The sequence below is a fragment of the Monopterus albus genome, unplaced genomic scaffold (assembly GCF_001952655.1).
Source record: "Monopterus albus unplaced genomic scaffold, M_albus_1.0 scaffold21.1, whole genome shotgun sequence".
Classification (NCBI taxonomy): domain Eukaryota; kingdom Metazoa; phylum Chordata; class Actinopteri; order Synbranchiformes; family Synbranchidae; genus Monopterus; species Monopterus albus.
Window position 1 is genome coordinate 3694130 of NW_018127901.1, and position 22169 is coordinate 3716298.

A 22169-nucleotide genomic window follows, 5' to 3' on the forward strand; every position below is an offset into this window, starting at 1 on the left:
CCTTTGTGCAGAAATACTAATGCACTAACCAGTCTGAACAAGCCCAGAAGCTTTAGATGGAGTCAATATTTTGAAGCTAAGTTCATGACTCACTCTTATCGCTTTCCCATGTCCTGTTTCCATGACAGATAAAACCTCCAGCTTCTCAACCTTGACTCTCATTGCATTACCAGAGGCCTGGTCTGAGATCCAGGCAGAGTAAAAAAAAAATGAGGGAGACGAGGAAGACGGCATGAGGTTGTGCTCATCTATGGACCCTGCTGTCATCAAACAGTAGCTCCAGATCTGGCAATCCCATCAGCCACCTGGGCTTCAGTCTGGAACTCAACACCTGTGGTTTGCCAATTAATTTTCAGATATGGTTCAAAGGCAGAGCAAGGAAGGTGCGAGAGGATGAGCAGGGGTTCCTTCTACAGTAGGCCACAGTCCAACACACACATATCTACTATACACATTATGAAAATGGATAAGCAGTTACACACATATAAAAATACCCCTACTCTCATTTTAGTGCACTAATTTCCCTGACTAGTTGCTTACACACACACACACACACACACACACAAACATGCAATTGTGTATCAACACTGGTCGCCCTCTTGACCTTCAGTCAAGAGTTGGACTGCTCTCCAAAGACATGGTAGGTCGCTGGGGCAAAGAAAAATGGGCTGACCAATTAAACAGCAGCGTTCCAGGGAGTAAAGCGTACTAGCAGAAGAAAACTCATTTACCAGATGAGTGGTTTTTGGGAACACACAGTTCTTATGAGAAGTAAAAGGTGTGAAGCAAACAGTGCCGCTGGGGAGAGAGAGAGCTTCCTGTATGCAACAGCACAGAGCAAGAAAACAAACAACCTGTTGTAACAAAGAGCTTAAAGATAAAGTCTTAGAATGTTAGACACATCCTGAGCGACTGCACTGGTGGTGTGTGAATATGTTTCACAACCGTAAAATGTGGCAAGAAATATACCTGCAAAGTGGGTTGGCAGGGCTCTGGAACATATTACAGTTCATTTGAAGGCTATACTTACTTTCAAAGACTTCTCCTAAAGCACCAATTGCTGCACTTTCTTCATGAAGAAAGGATTTTACCTGTGACATATTTTCTACATAAAATAGAATTGTAATAGAACATTTGTGGTATTTCCAAAAGCTCCAAAGCCAGAATATCTCTTTCAGATGAGGTGAGGAACATTTTCAGAGAGGTTTATCCTGCATTACACAGAAAAGCAGTTTTATATTGATTTTCCCTTGTGCAACCCCTTCCTCTTCGGGGTGAACATGGGCGTGGCAGAAAACAGAGAGAGCATTTCAATGCCCTCCCACATGAATCCCACATGTAGCCCAGGTAATTGGCAGGATCATTATGATGTCTGAATTCAGCTGGCCAGCAGCTTGCATGCTCGGCTACTCTGCACTGGCTCACACGTGTGGCTTTCTCAACAAGGGCTCCAACGCTTTCTGTACACTTAGAGTCAGTTTCCAGTGTAAGGATGTGGGCACAAACTTGGCTGGCCTCATATCTGGCTCCAAATGAGAGCTGGAATGAAGTACATGTTTCTATTTAGCAACCTATTCATTGCAGTGCTGAAGTTTAGAGTAAACATCTCTAGATTCGGCTCCTCTACAATGTTTTTAAATTTTTTTTTTAATTCTTGCTGAAAGCTAAATTGCTTTCAGTCAGTCTTTCCTTGCAAAAAGGTTTATAGGTTTGATCATTCTGGAGAATGATTTCATGTGTAATAATGCCTAATTTTCTACAAATGACTAAAAGCCTCAGGGTTCATCTTACGGACCACTGCTAAAGCTGGCTCTCCATTTAACTTCAAACCTGAGGAAAAAGTGAACAACTGCACAGTTTGATTATAAAACCATGTGCAAAACTTTTAAAGCTCAAAGCCGTGAATACTATGGCACTGAATAAGAAAATTATCAAATGGTGTCCTTAAAATCCCCCTAATGAAAAGACTGACCTGCCTTCAGGTCTGAGATTTATAGTCAAGGTAGTACGGTAGGTCGACGAACGAAAAATGGGACTTTGTATCACATTCAAAGATAAGACAAGGGGGTGAGGCAACAGCTGTGCAATACAAAATGTGTGGCCCCGTAAGTTAACACTAGATTTGACTCCATAGTCCTTACTAATCTCATTCCCCTCTATGGCCTGGCCTTTCCATTCCTTTCAACTGTGTCCATTGGCCTGGCGTGGGAGATGGCCGCGGGGCCAGCGTTTCACTCATTCCAGGATTTGACGGCCATATCCTGCCTAAAGCAGCTAAAGACAAAGCCTTTAAATAAGTGAGAGTGAAGTCGGTGATGTAATGTGTGCTATGGAGAAGGTGGAGGGACTAATGAAAAATCAGTCTTTGGCTGTGCTCCTTCAGGCTCTGTGACACAGATGGTCTCAACACGTCTCAGATAGCGTCAACACACGAGACTAGAAATGACAGTTCTGTTTCCAGGGGAGAAAAAAATCATGATGGCTGCATTTGTTTGTTGTTAGTCAGTAAAATGTCGAAAAATACTTTTAGAACAGTTCCTTAGAATTTCCAAAAGTCACATCTTCAATTTACATGCTGTGAATTTCCTGCCACAAAATGTTGATATTTTTTAGCATAAAAATAGTCAAAGGTAAAGATACAAAATGTTTAACCCTATTAAAACACTGACAGACACGTTGGCCTTAAAAACCCATTTGAATCTACAGTGGTTTCCTCACTGTAGGACCAAAGATTTAGAGCATACTTTTAATTCTAATCACTCCCAAGATATCTATTCTAACAGCAGTGGAGTGGAAAACGGGCACAGAAAATTAGAAAACCACTGTCAGACAAAACAGAAACTGTGAGAGCCATTACCTCGTCTGCGTCCGTGGCTGTTAGCTGCATTATCTTGAAGCCATTGCCAACATTCTCCTCAATGGTCACATCAAGAATATCATTAGGGAAAACAGGTGGGTTGTCATTGACATCCTGCAGCGTGATCTCCACCTGCAGAGGAAGAATAAACATCAGTTTCCATCAAAGTGCTGCCAAAACAGGCCTGCTACAGCTGTTGAGATCACCACAAAGAAAAAAAACATGTCCATCTTCTTGAATTTCAGGTGATGAAGAAGCTGCACCTGAAGGAGGAAAGTTAGCATTCTGTGACTCCAGAGAGACCAGAGAGGGAAAACTGTGAAGGATGAAGCGTTGTATGCTGACCTGACAGGCCTAAACTAAGGATACAGAATTATAAATTTATAAAAGATCACGTCTAGATCTAAAAGTAGAACTAGTCTGCCCTACAAAGCTAACAGACAGTAGTACTGGTCAAAACTGAGAGTCCAGAATCAGACATGTTGGCATCCTACCTCACATTATAACAATGATTATGTCACAGAAATGTGTTATTACTGGGGAAAAACAACATATAACATTCACAAAACTAGACAAGTGGCAGAAGCCAAACTGCAGTGGCTGGTTTGTTAATGAGAGAGCCTTAGTTCATTTATGTACTTTTTCCTCTTTCCTCTAATTTGGTCCATCACATTAACACAGCAGCGGCTAAATGTAACCACAATGAAGAAAAGGTGACACCAGATGCACGGGTCCTGTTAAAAAGTAACTAGAATAGCTAGCAGTGCTGCATTTCAATCACATCTTTAAAATTGTTTCATTAAAGATGAATGCATTTAACTAGCGCATGCGTTGGACAGGTGGACAAGAAAGCTAAAGAAGAAACAGCATTCACTTGTACTGCCCCACAAAGCTAAGAGTAACTTTGTGGGGCAGTACAAGTAACTGGGCAGCTAGAGGTGTAGGAGTCACTGCCATCTCTGCTTCTGACTGCTGAATTCAAGCTACCATTAAATAAGTTGCATTAAACTTATTTAATCCAAGATGAATGCATTAAAACAGCTCATTAGTTCAAATGAACAAGTAAGCTGACGAACAAACAAGACCACCTGTTTGTTGTGATGATTGTAGAACAGTGGTGGCAACAACAGAAAGAGATTTAGTGCCAATCTAGATACAATAACCACTTGTTCAAATGGCATAAATGAACTTATAGAACTGTACTGTGGGTCTATGGTAGACCTCATAAAAGCCACTGTCACTGGAGCTCATGGAAACTGCACAGTCTAGAAACTGGCTTGAGGCTCTTTTCCAAAGAGACTTAGAGTGAGTGTAAAAGTAGAGCAAACTAACTGCAGCTCAGGGATTTTCACTTTTATGTCTTAGGAACCTAAATAAACACACATTACTGTAGACCACAGACCCCCCATGTGGATCAACTTTGTCCCATATAGAGCAGTAAGAGTGAAGCCTATGATTAGATCAATTGTTTAAATAGATTATGTAATATCAAGTCAATCAAAGTGACATATTATCTCATTTTCTTCATCTTACTAAAGACCACATGGCGCCCACTTAAGTTTTTCCCACCACACTCAGAAAACTCCGTCACCATCCTAGCTTGTTGCTTATACACTAACTGGTCAAAAGTATGTGGATGGCCCTTTGAATGTCCTTTCTTGTGTTTTCATGGTTTTGGCGAGGTCACTTAGTTTCATATAAAGGAGCTGGAAGACCAATCACGAGCCAGGCCACAAGTCACCTGACTGGCATGGCGCACATAAAAAACAACCACAAGAGCACTAAAATTAAAAAATATAACAATGAAACAAGCAAGCTATATTTAAATACATTTCAATAAGTTTAGTGTTGCAGTTCCAGTGGGAATCAAACAAACCACCTATAGCAGGACAGTGAGAAGCAGTGGAACACGCTCAGCTGTGCAAATGTCTGAGAGTATGGGGAAACTCTGTAGATAGTGAAAGTGAGACATTCATCATTTGAGATGTTCTGTGTCTAATGTGGCGATATTACATTTCTACTCACATCCCACAACGGTTCCCACCACCTCATCCACTAACCCAAATATGCATTTCAAAGCCAGTAAACACGGCTCGTTTTTCAATCATAACAGGCAGTTTGCTGCATATTCTCTGTTTATTGCTTCAATAAATATGGAAAAGCTGTGTTTAAATTCTCCAGTGATAGGATTTCTATTAATGTTGACAGTGATTATGGTAATTCTTGTGCCAGGCATCATGCCCCCACCTCCCTTTGAAACATACAAGGACAAAGCTATGTGTTAGTGAGATGCAATAGGAAATAGGAAAAGAACAGATGCCAGAAGTCTACAGTGGGTGCAGCAACAAGAGCTTCCTGGCTGGCATTTAAAGAGCAGACAATGGGCGTAAAGGCCATACAAACACCAAGGTGGGGGGTCAGAGAGCATTCTATTCATACCTGGCTACTGACAGGGTAAAGCAGACTTCCTACAAATATGCCGTGCAAACAACAGCAGCAGAAAATGCTCCCTAACAGCTGTCATGGACCTCTTTTGGAAAAGATTTAGCTGATTAACAATGATCCAGAAGAAAAACCTTGAGGGAGACGTGACGGAAATGGTGTCAGAGTTCGACTGAATATGCTTCTTACTGTTTACTACTAAGCCCTGCGATGGTCTGGCGACCTGTGGCCCGCAGCCAGCTGGGATTGGCTCCAGCCCGCCGTGACCCCATTTGGGACTGAGCGGTATAGAAAATGGAGGGATGGATGAATGTTTACTACTATGGCACCAAGAGCCGCAGGCCAAGTCTCCACTCATTCATCTGATCTGCTTGTGGCCGAATAAGGATGTTGTCCACTTATCAAACCGATTCTGAGTTGGCGTCTGCATGACTGGAAATAATTATGAAAGACAGATCATTTCTTGGGCACCAGCAATGCAGAAGCTGCACAAACAAGCCACAGTGACAGTGGCATTCGACTCAGCTTGAGGCTGAGTCGAGGGACCGGGGCAAAGCCAACAAATAATGAATATTTATTTCCCATCCTCTGTGTCCCCTTGATGTGTAAATAATGCAAAGCCCACTTCTGAGGAGTGAACTAATTAGGGCAGAAGTGCAGTGTAGAGAAATACTTATGCCTCACACTTCCAGTTTGCATTACCCAGGCTCCCGTGGGAGAGGAGCATATCAAAGAGCTTTGGTGAAAGATTCATTGGGGGAAGAGGAAGCAAGGTCAGGAGGGGGGAGGCTGAAAGAAGTAGAAGTTTTGTTCCCTCTACCTGTCTACCTGTCTGCGATGAAGCCAGACGCCCCGGCTGAGGCAGGTGAAACACATTAGTTTACAAGGTGAAAGATTGTGTTTCATGAACTAGTGTTTCAAGTTGCAGGTGCTGCTAACTGGCTGCCAGGGTTTCATTATTTATGGGGAGGTATGAATGATTCACATGTCAAGAGGTTCCTGATCGCTGTCAGTTATGGGACCGTAAGTGATGCAAGGTATTTGTCTGAGAGCTTGACACTGGTGCTCATACTCAGCACTGATGAATTAATGACTTTGCAAAATTACTTAGAAACAAGCTTAGATATGAAGATGTGATACGATATATGAACGATACATGAAAAAGCTTATAAGATATATGAAGGAATGAATGACTGGTAGGATCATTTAGGTGTCTGAGCTCATGTTATAATCTAGTCTCCTTCCTCACTCATAGAATTTAAATGTAAAGGTTCAGTTCAGCCAGATCACAAAACCTCTGGTAGTACTGTATCCAGCCCTGCAGATAGTTTTTTTTTTTCATGTGCCGAGGTTTCTGAGATTTCTACAGTGGCCTCAATATAATGGTGGTGAATGGAATGTCATATGTGGTGCCAGAAGCATGGGAAACATACAACAACAACAACTTGTCTCCAGAAATTAAATAGTAAATAAACACCAAACGGTAGCTGATCAAATATTTTGTGCGCTTTGTGTGAAATGACCCTTTAAAATCTTCAATGCTGCATTATTCATTTGCGTCTTGCAATACTGACACCCCACATTTAGACATCTTTAAAAACATTTTCTAGCAGACAGCAGACATCAAAGTACAGACATGCACCTAAAGAGTAAGAGAATACACTGAAAGACGACTTCCATCCCACCACACTGCAAGGTAAAAGCATCACCTGCATCGCTGAGAGCCAACAATCTTTGCCATTTCCCCACATACAAAAAGCGAAGTAGCACTGGTATTTATAGTACATTTCTCTCTTAAAACATTTCATGCCTGCAGCTCTGCCAAACTTTCTGCAGACAGACAGGGAGGAAAGTCACTGCAGGAGCAAGAGATCTATTGTTTGAGCACAGTCCCATCTAGGCTGTGCACATATTTTGTCAGTTACCGACTCCGTTGTTTTTAATAACCAGTAGAAGGTCTGACTAATTAAGTGAGTGATGGTTTGCATTACAGATGAGTAATACAGTTCATGCCTGCTCCATTGAACACCATGAACCTCAGAGTGAAAATGGTAAACTTCACATCATTAGCACAAACATTTCTTCCAACGCAGATCTTGCTGGAAAAAATGTGACCTCTGAGTGCAACTGACGCAACAGTTGGCCTGTAAATGTTGAGCTCATCTGATTATGAAAACTGCAGCGGGATTCGCCTCCTGCAGGAAACACTCATTTCAGAATGATTAAATGTCTTATTAGATGCTGCTGATGAGTCGGGGTCAGGGGTTGGGGGAAGAACTGACATCCAACTCTCGTTATACTTGGCCTCTGAGATTGAAAGATTCCACATTGCATCATCCATTTCTCACTAATGTGCACATGAAGTCGGACCTCATGTGTCAAAAACTGGGATAACTAAACAATTCCAAAAATAACACTTCCATTACAGCGAGAGCCAAATCTGTTAAAAGAAATTACTCAGGCTTTGCCACAATATAAACAGTTTGAATGGCACAAACGAGTTTTTGCAGTGCCTTCGTCAACACTAAAATCCTTTTAAAATGTGCTCATTCAATTGATGTATGACAAAAAACAGCCAAAACAAATCCAACCAGAGTTATAATGCACAGTTTGTAAACGATGACATGATGGTTATCAGAGTGCGGTGATCATTGGTGCAATGCCTCAGCTGGATCTTGGTTAATGTAAAGACAGCACTGTGGGGCAGAGAGTAATCAAAGGCTGGTGCAGCTTGGGCTGGTTAGCAGAGTTTTCCAACAGAAGCAGAAAAATACAAAGGATCCAATTTCTGCATTTCCCAAAAGGAGCAGGAGAGTCACTACTGAGCCTTCCCATATTCAAACACAGAGGTTACAACTGCTGACTCTGAAACCTCTGATGGACCGCACCCATGCAGGTCAGTGAGGATATCCCAAACAAATTCAAAGTGTTTCACAAGATCAAACTTTCTAAGGTTTCAGACTAACTCCCTGCATAATGGAAATGTATACTCTCCCCAGAGTTCCTGCACTATTTCACTGTATTTTATGAAGGAATCCGTCATCCTCTCAGCTTTGGAAACGGACTACTGACCTTTTAGAAAAAGCCCAGACCTGTGTCTGTATTTGCTGCTCTTAATCTTAAAACTGTACGGTACGATCCACGCACATCTGACGAATTTACAGCTATGTAATAGAAACTGATAGGATGCCACATTCAACGTAATTTACCTCCTGCAACTCTGGAGACACGCAGGGCAAGACCATCATTACTTCATCTTCACTTCCCTTTCTACCCCTCCTTGTGGTTGTCTCAACTGTTTAGACAGAACGTCATCAACTCCAGGCTCCAGATTTATGGCGCTTGAGGCCTCAAGGGTTCTGCGGGTCAAGGAAACTGGTAAAAGTGCCATTTTGGCTCTGTCTTTTCACAACAAAAGGAAATACAGCTAAATAATTAAGACAAGGTCAAACTGATTTTTTCCGTATGGCTTCTTTAACACGTGTACAATCACAATTGGCTCGATCTGTCAAACAAATGCCTGCAGAGTAATTCATCTTCCAACCGCAGTGATCAGGCTCAGCAAAGTGCATGTGTGCTCCTGAGGCACGAATCTGAGTGTGCCAGAGATGGGAAGGTGCCCGGGAAAAAGCAGACAAAGCTGGACGTCAGCCAAACCTCAATGCACTGTGCAAAGGAGAAGTCAGGATACGATCATATCCCCCTCAAGTTCCCCCAAAATCTTCTGCATTTCCATGGAAAGAAAAAAAGAGCAAGCATAAGAGAAAGAGACAGACAAAACAAAACAGGGGAGTCTGCAAACGATCACAGAGCAGCGTGGCCTTATGTAACCAGCCAGGGGAGAGTGAGGAGACAATGTCAGACAAGTGGTTTTAATAAAGAGGATCGCTGTCCTCTCAGCGGACCACTTCACCAACTGTTAAAAGATTGTTTGTCTACAGCAGGCTGCTTCAAGCCCTCTGCAAACCTGTGCCAAGCAAGGTTCGCTCTGAGCATCTCTGGTGGGACATATAATCCACAGAACAAATAACCCACCAGGTCATCAGTGTACTGTTTCACTGAGGCTCTGGGCTCGCAGGCATCCCTGCACGCCGGAGAGCGGGAACACATCATGATGAATTGCTGTTTTTAATGGTCCTGTATCCGGCAATGAGCGGTGCAAACTGGGGTTCTTCTTCACTATAAGCAACCATGACTCTTTCCTTGTTATTCCTACCTGGGAGAGTTAGATGGAAAGTTTAATTAGGCCTTGTGCAAGATGAGAGTAGTGCTAATGGAGGCGAGACAAGCTTTAGCTTTCCTTGAAGCTGGAGCACAATTCAAAGCCATCATGGAAATTACCATAGCCTGTTAAACGCAATGTGTTCTGTGTCCCCGAATTAAAAGGTTAGAAGAACATCAAAACAAGCATTTTCTCCATCTTGTGAGATGAAAGATAAAAAAGAAAATAATTAGCCTATTTGTGAAAGTATGCTTTGAAGATGTAAGGAAAGAGATTTTCACATCTTGTTTGATTTTTTATTTAATTTTTTGGAGTTTCTCTTAAAAACAGTAGGAGACCAGAACTGGAGCCGGCCATCTACCTGTCTTCGTGTTGGCACCGCTGACTGTGTGAGTGTTCGGCGCTATCGCTCCACTCTCTCCACAGTTACCTCCAATTACAGCATTCAAACTACACAGACTATGGAAACGACAGAAGCTGAGAAACAGCACTTTCTAATTTCTCATAAAACCCCTAAAAATATATCAAAACACAAAGGCTTTCTGATTTGTATCCTTTGAGTAATTAGACAAATTGTGTAAAAACCTTCAGATCTGAGCTGAAGGTCCAACATGGAAGGGGATTAGTTACAATAACCCATAGATGTTAAATGTTAGCATGGCTCCAATATGTTTCAGAGCAAAGTACTGGATTTTTCTCACTTCTCTACTTTGGATGGCTGAAGTTAAATCTCACTTTGCTTAAAAAACATTTTACATTTAACGAGATAAGCTGATTTGCAGTTTTCAGATAACAATGTGAAATGTTCAGGACCTGCCTTGTTTTAATCTTAATGGAATTACACAGTTCAGAAAGTATTTGGCCAGTTACACACTTCTTATTCTTCAGGCTCTGTCCTTCAGTACATTTAATATGATATAAAATAATGGATACTACATTAAAGTGCCAAGTCACAGACTTAATTTCAGTACAGACAAACTGTGTGGGAGATATGGCCTGGACTGTACTTTTGATAGAGTTTTACAAAGGATAAGAGGTTGGAGAATGTTTTCCAGCCTCTGGATGAACATGTAATCCTTCAACTGATATGAAAGTAAAGAAAATCCCCAAAATTGAAGATACAAGCTTCAGCTTTCATCTGGCAGCTGCAGTGTAATATATTGCTGGAGTTTAAACCCTCCAAGAGTATAATGAAGCAGTGCGAGTCAGTGCCACGTGGACCACTTACAACATTAAAAATAGAGCTTACAGGTTAATGCATGAGTAATCTGAAAGGGACCATTCCTCTTCTTAAGTACTTTTGATACATGAGTGTATTTTACTGTTAGATCTTACTTGTAATGGACTATTTTTTCCATTGTTCTAGTACAAAGCTGCACACTGTTAAAGATCTAAGTTTCGAGCACTGGTGACGTCCTAAATCTTTAATATCTATATAAAAAGATTCCCCTCTGTCCTCTGTGGATGGTATGTGTCTTGCTCCACCCGCACTATCTTAGCTGTTATCTATATTATCCTAGACAGAGAGCTCGGACTCTGATGTTGTTCCTGGGACCTGGTTTGTGTAAATATACTGTATATATAGTTCCAAATGGCCCTGTTTGTAACACCAGACTTGTGAGCTTTTAACAGATAAATGCTAGAATTACGTGACATACAGTAGATATCAGGCATGTTTCTCCAAAGCCAACATTTGTTTCCAAGGCTTCTGGACGATCCACAAGAGTTTTTAAAGTCAATTATGGTATCCATTTCATAGTTTCTGTCAACCAGTGATAAATGTCTGAGATTTAAAGAAACTGGGGGGATGAAAAGTGCATTAGCGAAAGATCTCTGTCTGGATTTGACCTAATTATTAACAAGTCACATCTGTGACGACGTCTGCCCCCATGCAATAAGCTAACTCTGTAACCCCGAAATCTAGGTTAAGTAATTAGCCTACTGATTAGATTTTCAATTCATTAGGTATAATTTCCATCATGGTTACCATTATGGTTAGGAGACTGGACAGCATCAAAGGATATGCTGTCCTCAGACTTTTCCCTATCTGCTTATTTGTTGCTGGCAGGGTTTTGGTTTTGAAAGTGGTCTCTTTTCAGTTCTGGGATCTGGCAAAAGACAAACATTTGGTTTCCAGTCTCAGCAACAGCACATCAGTAAGTAAGCTCTGCACGTAACAAAAATACCAGCTTCTACTGATGTCATAAAGTCAGGTTTACGTTTAATCTTGAACTAAAGGTGAACTAAACACATCACTGGCTGGTGAGTTCTTAATGAAAAAGCTGAGGTGAGACTAAGCTTTATCTGCTGTTTACTTCATTTAAACAAGTGTAAGTGGCAGACAGTCAGGAATGAAAAAGTATGTGTGTATCTCTGTGTGTGTGTGTGTGAAGGGTGGTGCAGAAAACAGCTTTAATCCAAAACAGGACTCAGACTGCTGTGTGAAAATCTCATAGCACCCCCTGCAGCCCCAGTTTATGTGGAAAAACCCCTGAAAACTTTAAGGTTGGGAGGAGCAAAAGAGTGGGGGCTGCCTGTGTGAGGGTGTGTGGGTGTATGTGTGTGTAAATGGGAAGAGATGCAGCAGTCAAACTTGTGGCCGAGCTACATGCCTGCCCAAATCTTCTGCTGAAAAACTAAAAATAAGAGAGTTGCTTCTGTGATAATTTAGCATAAACTAACGTTAAGATTTGTTGTTGGGTATTTAAAATCAGTTCCTGTCATGCGACAATTCTGCACTGCTTTACTATCCATAGCCGAGCACTGGGAATTCTGAATGCACCTGAAGGAATCATATGACATTTATGGAAATTTGCTTCTATGTTACAGCCTCTGTAACTCTGCAAAGCTTTTTATTTTTTTCCCTATTGTGGCACCAACGAACCACCTCAGGCACCTGATATTAGCCAAAAAAAGCTACGACATACCCACTACGGTGTTCCTGCCAAGCACCAAATAGCAGACAGATAATTAGTGGCTAGCTGGTGAAGTAATTAAAGCCGTTAACATGTTCACAAGCTAAAGAACATGATAAACCAGATATAAAAAGGGAGTCAATACTGAACTTAAATTCTTCAGGAAGACAAAAAAACGAAAAACATAACTCCAAGTGAACAATAATGTTGCTGTGTGTAAATAGGCTTGATTGTTAATATGCTAGCCATAACAACAGAATCAGGCAACACCCTGTCAGGCTCCATCTATTTTCAAGTAGGACAGAGGCAACGACTATGAAGCCCCTTGAGTCAAATTTGTAATTTGTGATACTGGACTATATAAATAAAATTTGTCTTGACCTGAGTTGATGTAATGCAATGGCTGACCCAATCAGGCTCTTTAACATATTAGTCCAGAAGCCATAATTCATTCAAGAATTAGCCTTCTTTTTTTCTCTCTCTTCATCGCCATACAGCTGCCATCACCTTTTAGGCCTCAGCAAGAAACCGCTTGGTAAGAAAACCTGATCTGAAGACATTCCAAGGGGCAAAAAATGACAGAAAATGTTAATGAATTTAACAAGAGGTGGTGTAAAAAAAACTGCCGCCAGATAACTTGACAATATGGGACAGTTTCTGCCTTCTGAGGCCTTTCATGGAAACAGATTGGAGGGCCTTGAGATAGCTCAGCCTCTCTTCTGTCTTTCATCCACATGTGAAAACACAGACTGTGCACCAATCACACGGTAGGCTATGACGTGCTCATTCATTCATGTGTCATCCCTCCCCCTTTCTACTGCACACATACCTCCACATGCATTTCTACACCACAAAGGGGTCTTACACAGCTTCACGTGTTTAATGCTCTCTTACTATCATGAAGATGGGCCTTTTACAAGTACCATCCATCTTAATTAACAAGCCATTTGTATGCACTTCAGCCCCCAAGACATAGACATGGGAAGAGATCCTGTAACCAAAGGTGAAACCTACTGCTACTACCTACTCTAGGACATCATTAGCAGATAAAAACATTTCAGTGGCCTTCACCTGCACATTGCATTATCACCACCTGTTCATGGCAGTTCGTAGCACCAAGTCACCATTGCTTTAGAGTTCAACACAATCTGAGGTAGTCTTTTCATGATTTATGGCTATATCATCAGTGCCTCAGTGTCTGTAAAGCAAAAGCGACTGACATATAGCATGTTGCTCTGCGGCTACTGAAATGACAGAGTATGATTTCTGCCATCAAACATCTAGCATGAACAAACCAATGCTGCTATGTTTTCTCTCCCCACGCAGTCTCGTGGCTGAACAACTCACAATAAGAAGAGCTGTGGAAAGGTCACTATTTTTAAGTGGCTCTGCTTGGCAGATGTATGGCTTTCGAACTGGTCACGTCACTGGGTGGTGTCTAAGTGTGTGTGAGTGTGCACAAGCACTTGGGGGTCTTCCCATCGGACCTGTGTCTGCAAAACAAAATGTTTCAATAACAATCTCATGGATGATTCGCCCCCACAGTCATTGTTTTTTTTGTTTTGTTTTGTTTGACGGCACGCTTGAACGCATCTGAATAGCCAAGAGACAATTCATCTCAACTCCCTATTCAGGAAACCTAAAGAGACTATTAATTGTCAACTCATAAAAGGCCCATAGACACCCCATGAGAGAGGAAGCAGCTCATACTCAAAGACGTTTTTCCTCGCGCTCCTCCTTCCTCTCTGTCTCTGCTATCATCCATAACACCTCTAGGTTTTCTCCAGGTTCAGAGGGTCAGTGTGTGAGGTCAGAAGGTGATGATTAATTCCACAGAGCAACAGCATTGTGGGAGCCCTTGGTTACTCTGGGGTAGAAACCCCAACTTTAGCACAAGGTGCCATTTGTTAGTTGACCTTTCCTGCAGCTCTGACATGTATTTTGTGGATCAGGGGAGAAAAGAGGAGAAAGCAGATGACTTCTGTTCTTCATTTCTATCATTGCTAGCTTTAAATCAGTCCTCCAGACTTTTACCCCAAAGATGAGACAAACCACCCAGACAACAAGACTTGCGGCTATTTGGGAATTTTACAGAAGACAAAACTCAGACAACAAAAGAGCAATGCTGCCCTACTCCTCTCCTGACTCAGGAAATGAAACCAGCAATCAACAATCACTCAAACAAAGGGCCTCTTAAAACAGTGAACACCAAAGTCTGACAAAGATGGTGTTTACTAGTGAGCAAATTATTTAGTCTAGAGGCAACAGCAACAAGAAAATTCAAAAGTCATTATCAGTATCTGTGGTAAACAGTGTGGGGATAAAGCACAAGTGGTATAGTGCATCCCAAACTCACTCCACATTCAGGAAAACACACAAACACAGCCCTAACAAGTGACATATTAATTCAATATTTACACACCATTTTAGACAATGTGTCCTGGAAAAGGCAGATTGTGTTCAGAACCAAAATCATTATGAGATACAGTATGTGTGGACTGAACAGCTCCAGATACTGTAACACAAATTTCTGGTTGGAAAACACACACAAGGGGAAGATCTTATCTTCAGCATGTGCAATGTTATAAAATTAGGTCTGCTTTTACTTTGCCATAGTGTCTGGGACAGTTTTAACAGGATGTCAACAATAAGTACTCATAATAGCAACATTTACCTATAAAGTGTCAGTACCACTTTCATGACTTTTTGTGGACTCAGGAAAACATCTGTATGACCACAAACTAGTATCAGTACCATATGAGCAGTCGTCAAAGAATTCAAAACTTTAGTTTGATGTTGCACATTCTCCAGGGCATCAGGGGGAAAAAAGATGTCTAAGCCACAGGACGTCTGGCTGATGTCAGTCAGTGCAGAGAAGAGGATTTAAGAAGGGCTGCACCAGGGTAAAAGGGTTTACAGTGTCACATATGATCTAGTCACCGACAGGAGCAGTCACCACCTCCACCCCCACCACAGCCCGACATGCGTGGATGAAATCAACCAGTTGGCATGATGGGACAGAGATTGTAGAAAAGAGGAATGAGGGTCCTGTTAACGTCCCTGTCTTTGCTCCTGAATCCCCCCCACCTCTCTCAGCTGGTTGAGTTACACTGATATCAATGGCCTAATGCTAATATGACAGATGTTCTTTCTCAACCACAGCTACATCTAGTGTGTTTGTGTAGAAATAATTCTTTAAAAATACTACTCAGTGCCAGTGTCCCTGCCATTAGTCACAGTTTAATGATCTTTCTGAAAGATTCTTCAGTGGGGACCTCATGCTACACTAGGTGTGATTTAAAAATCCAGCTGATAAAAGCCATCACCTCCTTTTGAACAACCCCCCCAACAGTTATACATTGTATTACGTTCTGTTTGCACATCCTGTTTCAACAGATGGTAGATCACATAAAGGAAGTAATACCTTTTCTGTGAAATTCAAATGGCTACTCCATTGAACCATTCAACGTTATTCTTTTTACTACTCTGGCTGTGAAAAAAGTTGCGTAAATCTGAGAAAAGATCCCAGATGATTTCAGGGTATCTTGAGTTAGGTTTAAGATCTGAAACTCAGGGCATAGACCTTGAAAGATGAGAGCATTTCACAGGCAAGGAGTACCCTTTAAAAGTTGCGTGCTTGTCTAGATGCTGTTTAATAGAAATATCCACTATCAGTCAAACAACAGCCTCTAGTCTGATTTTGCCCAGTCTATTCATTCACACGCACAACCTTCTAGTCCCTCTGTCTCTGGGTCTTAATTCCAGTTTCTATTTTTCCACTGCACACACAAGTTCCTCTTCCATTTGAGTTTCCTCTGGCATGTAGTCTAACTCAGGTTTCAAGTAAATCCAGCCCTGGGTAACCACTGTTCATTCCTACCTGTTTAAAGCTGTATTGACCAACTTCTCCCTCTAATGCTCAGCCATTAAGGACAAAGTGAGAGTTAAAACAAACTCAAGCGGTATCCCCTCCTCTTCTTCCTCCGCTTCTCTATGACCCTCCTGTCCTGTCTGTGAAACTATGCCATATGTGGTCACGGCAGCTGGAGACAGTTGTGTCAGTCAGGTAGCGCAGCAGTAACAAGCGGCTCCAGAACTAATGTGTACAGAATATAGAGCCCATAGAGCCTGTGGTTTTTGGTGGCATTGCAGTGACACAATGTCAAATAAAGAGGTTAACATTTTAGTGATATCCGTACGTACAGTGTGTCTAACACTGTAGTGGATGTGTCTGCAGTAACAAGCAAATTATACCCAGAGAGGGATAGCCTTAAACAGGCCTTAAGAGAGCAGAGTGGGGTTGGGGGGGTTAGTACAGCAGGGAGACAACACTTCTAGATGATAGTAAGAGAGCTATGAAAAATACTTTTAAAAAATTCTAGCAAAATAAATGTTGCTGTATATCTCTACTCTGTGACATTTTGCACACCAAACTGTCACAAGAGGTTTATTTTCCATTATGGCCATGATATTCCCACCTGACACGAGGCTGGTTTGTCAGTGGACCGTTGAATTCTCATCTTTCTACCCAGAGAAATGTTTTGCTGAGCAGACAGCCAAGTAAGTTTGTCCCACATTCATACCCTTATACACATTCACGCCTGGGAGCTGCTGGGTGCAAGCACATCTACTGTTAGCTACTAAAATGCTTTATATGAGCTCAGCTCGTCCACAGATCAAAACCTGAGCTTTTCTGCTTCCATATTAGTTTGCTATAGTTGTACAAGTATTTCTTGCATACTGAGATGATCAGGTTGAATTAATCATGCCACTGGATTAACTAAATATCAATTCTATAAGTATCATCAACAATGTGTAAATTATAATAAGCTCTTCTTGAGTTTTCTTCTCTCTATGCTCCATATTTCTGGCATGGTTTATTAGCACAAAATCAGTAAACCTGAACTGCATATGAGGCAATAGAAGTCCAGTTAAAATATATTTGAACATTTGAATGTAAGATATTTTAGTCATCATTTATAACCAGTAATTGATGATATTGGAATTAAGAAAGTTAACTGCCTTCCCTTGACAGCTGTGGGCTAATTTATTTGAGTCTTGGGAGGTGAGCAACTTGCTAAACAAGTTAAGAAACTAGCTAAATCATTTCACCACTTCATCTACTATAATCTTTCAAGTGTAATAAGTATCTTTGTTGCTATCCATATATCTTTAACTTTGGCAAAGCATATACCTCTCAAGAATGTTTCCATAGTGAAGACTCCTTAGACGTCTTTCTAAGCCTTTAGCTCTCTGCATGTCTCCACAATGTCTAAGAATGCTTTTGCATAACACAGTAGCCATAAGACTTGTAGGCAAAAAAAAATCTCTCCAGGCCAGACGGTTTGGTCAGAGAGCTGAGGCCTGGATTCCCACAGAGGAAACGCCTTTCAGTTACGCTTCAAGCTCCCTGCAGTACTCTGTAATACCTTGATTCAAACTCATTGGGCTGCGTGATGTTTAATTGAACCACAAGCTGTTAATCCAAAGAAAGAAAATCAACTAATCCAGATTAGGGTCAGGCAGACGGGGAACGGACTTGTCACAGGCACTGCCTGGCCTGCTGGGTACCTTTAAAGATCGAGCTCATTACTTCCAATCCAAACATGCTCGTGTGAAGCAAACACCAAACAGACTCGAGGGATTTTTGTTGCACCGTGAGAAGGTTTTGACATAATCTCGCACAATGACTGCTTGTTTGTTTGTTTTCTGCTAATCTAAGGATCCAAAGAAAAAAATCAGTCTGAGAAATGTGTGACTGGACTGACCCTATAACGGAATTTTAACAAGCGAGTTGGTAGGTGTGAGAGGAGAGGAGACAGAGAAAACTTTATCTAATTCATTCTCTTTATCTTGTGCAGAAAAGTAAACATGCTTTCTCGCTCACTGCTCTCTCATATAAACACACACACCCAAATCTTCATTCTTATCTTCTCTCACTACAAGAACGACTAGGCCAGCAACGTATTGCTGACAGGCGACATTTGTAAATAGTTCTCTGTTGCTCTGGTGACAATCCCTTTCTCAAAGATAACTGCAAGATTATTTCATTTCTGTTCATCACATCAATGCAACAGCGGGACATTTGGTCAGGCTCACACAATATTCACTGAATACTGATAAAGTGTGTGAAAGTACAAAACAGTGAATGCATTAACACAGCTGGGCCATTCTTGTATAGTTAAAGAAAGGGATCAGCTTAAAGTTTTTCCAGGCTTGTTTTAAAGACCTTGGGCTGGTTCAGGAACTAATGATGTTGTGGCCAAACTAAGAAAAGCTATGTGACATTTGGATATAAAAATAAAAGTTCACTCAAACATGAATGATCACTCTTGACATGTTCTTCATCAGCCAATGGAATCTTCTTATTAGTCACAGCTTCTGACGGCATACTGAGCTTCTTCTAGATTTTCCTACAGCTTCTTTGCTACAGCAACTTGGTCATACTGTAAATAAGCTACAGTACTGTATGTAATTACCTGACAGTTTTCTTATCTTAGCATTTTAGCGCTATATAGGAAGTTGTATTTGTGACATTGTATTCCCTACTAATGCTAATGATTAATTAATGTTCATGTTCTAATAAATAAACTAGGTGTACTGCCGGTTTGTGATAGTCTGAATAACTCTGACCCATTGTGTGGTTTGCTGATTAGAGCATGTCATACACAGTGGCAGGTTTTTAAAGGGCTTGTGGAACTTTGCAGGTGCTTTGGATTCATCTCCCAAACAGTGACCAATGGCATCAGGTATTGTACTTTATATTCTTTGGATATTACTGAATACTAGAGGGCACCAGCAGTAAAAAAATTAAAGTATGTGCAGGCAAACACATGAATGTAATGTAGAAGCAACATATACCTAAATGTGACTTTGTAGGTCTTTCAAGCCAGTTAACATAGTACTTTGGGTGCTTTGTGCAAAAGTGGTTCATATTATAAACCGTACATTACAAATCATTTACTCTTGAACAAAAGCTACAACCATTCTAGCTAACACATCTCTACATATTTTCATATCTCTCTCAGACAATAATTTTCAGTGTGTCGGCAGATGGGACTACAGCTTCATAATTTACAGTCCAGTGGTGTTCCAGGGGCAGACATAGATAATGCATCCCACACTGTGTCCCATGCAGAACCTTCTCTATGCACTGCTGAGTGATTTCAGGTGGGACTGGACACTAACATTTATCCACAATGTCATGGTTTTTCTTGGTGAAGCGGTGAAGGAGGGGGGCGGGGTGGTGGGGGCCTCATTTTGACTAGGCAGCTGTGTTTGTAAAAGGAAACTATTTATCATAACCAGGGAGTGATATATGCTAACCAAACTCTGGGTGCGTCGTCTCATGTGTGACCGGTCTCATCTGCAACTGTTCTCAGGGATCTATCATGGCCTCACAGAGAGCTAGGCAGTGCTCTGAGGCCTCCGCAATTAGTGGATCAACAGCTGGGGAGGCCATTAGACACTCCTGTGCGTTTGCTTCATCTCCTTTGTTTAGAAAAGTCTGAACAGCATGAACTAATACAGGGCTCTAATGAATGGTGTCTGTCACTTTGAGTGGGAACGCCTGGGCAGGAGCCGAGGAACATTTTTAGGGTTACAATATGAGTGTTGGGGCAAAAAGGTCAGGGATAGGGAGCTGAAGTGATGTCAAACTAAACCATGGCAAGCCGTTTGGAAAAGTTATTAACATGTCATTTTTGCAGATGTTCATTATACTTTGGCCAGGGTTAAGAAAATAAGTGGTATTACAGTTTTGCCATTTGTCTTTGGAGAATAGATCACGAGCTGAAGACTGAACCATGAGCCCTTCGAGGCCATTGCACCGTAGCATATGCAAGGCAATCAAACCCAAATGTGAACAAAATGCTGGCCTAATGAATACTTTATCCTCTGGGTCTGTTCAGGCTCACTTTGGAGAATTGAAGTCATGGTCATGTTACTTTGTGTGTGGTCGCTTACAACACTTGTCAGCCCAGTTATCTGTATCAATACCAAGTTCCTACCACCACTCACATTAATTTGCTTTCATGCAGACCACAGGTAGGATCCAAGGTGGTGAAGATGGTGCAGCAGTGAGAGTGTGGGAGTCTGACAACCATCCACCTTATCTTGAAGAGTTAAGATATCCCAAAAGTGAATCAGTCAACATGGTCTAAATCAAGTCTGAGCTCTGGCTGATGTATTCTGCACTATCTCTCCTACACTCACACAGCAGCATGCACACACACTCACGCCTACACACACGTATAAAAACAAAGACAGATTACGGATGCCATTTTTCCTTTATAGGTCAACCTAAGGCGGGGTGCAGTGTATGCACGCATGATAAAACCTACACCTTTGGTCTGCTTTGCGGACAGTGTCTGCACAATGTTGCCATGGCTTCCAAAAGAGTGACGGTGATTTTTTTCCCTTGGGCAGAGCTCAACAAAGGTTGTAAATGTAATCCATCCAAAAAAAAAATGCACTCGTCTTTGCAACAGACTCCCCTCAATGTTATTACTGGCAAATGCCCTGGAGCTGGCAATTGAAAAGAGTGATGCTATTTTCTGTTGAACACTCTCTTTGTTTGTTTTTTTGTTTGGTCTCTCTTCTCATTTGTTCCTTAAACGTTATACAGTAAATATGTTGATTCTTTGGTCAACTGTGGGCTAGAAATCGAAGGCCTGTAATCAGTTTTCCAAACCTCTACGCCTTCGCTTAGCCAGGCTGTTTATTTCTATCTTGATGACACTGTCCAAAGTTGGTCCTTCCTTAAGTATGAAACATCTCAAATCCATCCCGCTGTAGGACTATTATGATTAAGAACTATGTCAGCACAGGCCTGTTTTCTGTCACAATTAAGACAGAGACGATAGAGATGAACTTTCTCTCCCAGTGTGATCAAGATCTATTCACAGAGTATGGGAATGTCAAATTTGAGGGTTCTACATCGTGGTCGCTTTCCAGGCATTCCACAAGTGTGTAACACAAGTGTGTTTATGCAGCGCAACACACCACCCATAAACTATGACATGAAAACCAATGGGATAATTAAACCACTATTGACACTAATTAAACGTTCTCCGGTGTCCAGATTTAGAAGATAAACAGAGCTGAGCCAGATTTAGTTCAAACTGTAACCCACTGTGGCCAATATGTCTGTAAATCAGCTTTGCAAATAGTGTGTGGGATTTACAACCTAACCAATATTACACACAACTAGAAGCTACAGTAGACAAGCTGTATTGGTGGAGATTAGCAGCAGTATTTAATCCTGAAATGCCACAATTAATTTTCAAGAGATTATTATTCAAAATTTACTGTGTATTCGGAGACAACGGCTGGTTGAATTATCCATCACAGGACTGTTTATACAGACAAAACAACCCATTAACTCATCCTTTTACAGTGATGTCAAGAGTAATTTAATCAGAGGAAATGTGAGTTTTCAATTTGTGTTCTTCTCCATTTCAGAACAAGAAGCTTCAAAGGAAGAAAAGCTTTTAGCAGACCACTTTTACAAATTACTTGGAAGTACTCTTCATGAAAAAAAGATATCTGACTCAAGTAAGGAAGATGTGAGTTGCATCAAGTCAAACTCTAGTTGTACAATAGGAATAAATAGCACATAGAAAAAAGACACCCGATACCCTGAAAAGAGCAGCTGAGGCCAAAATGTTGCAAAGTATACCATGAAGACTGCAACAGAGCACAGGTATGCTTTGTTTTTTATTTTACAGCCCTC

At 41.3% G+C, this 22169-nt stretch overlaps 1 protein-coding gene across 1 annotated transcript in view; it reads right to left on the reverse strand.

The window, feature by feature from the left end:
• Nucleotides 1-22169, reverse strand: part of fat4 (FAT atypical cadherin 4) — a 98711-nt gene that overhangs the window by 45227 nt on the left and 31315 nt on the right. Inside the window, exon 2 of the mRNA XM_020594047.1 lies at nt 2858-2989. Within this exon, the coding sequence (XP_020449703.1) occupies nt 2858-2989 (132 nt within the window). The remainder of the gene's footprint in view (nt 1-2857; nt 2990-22169) is intronic.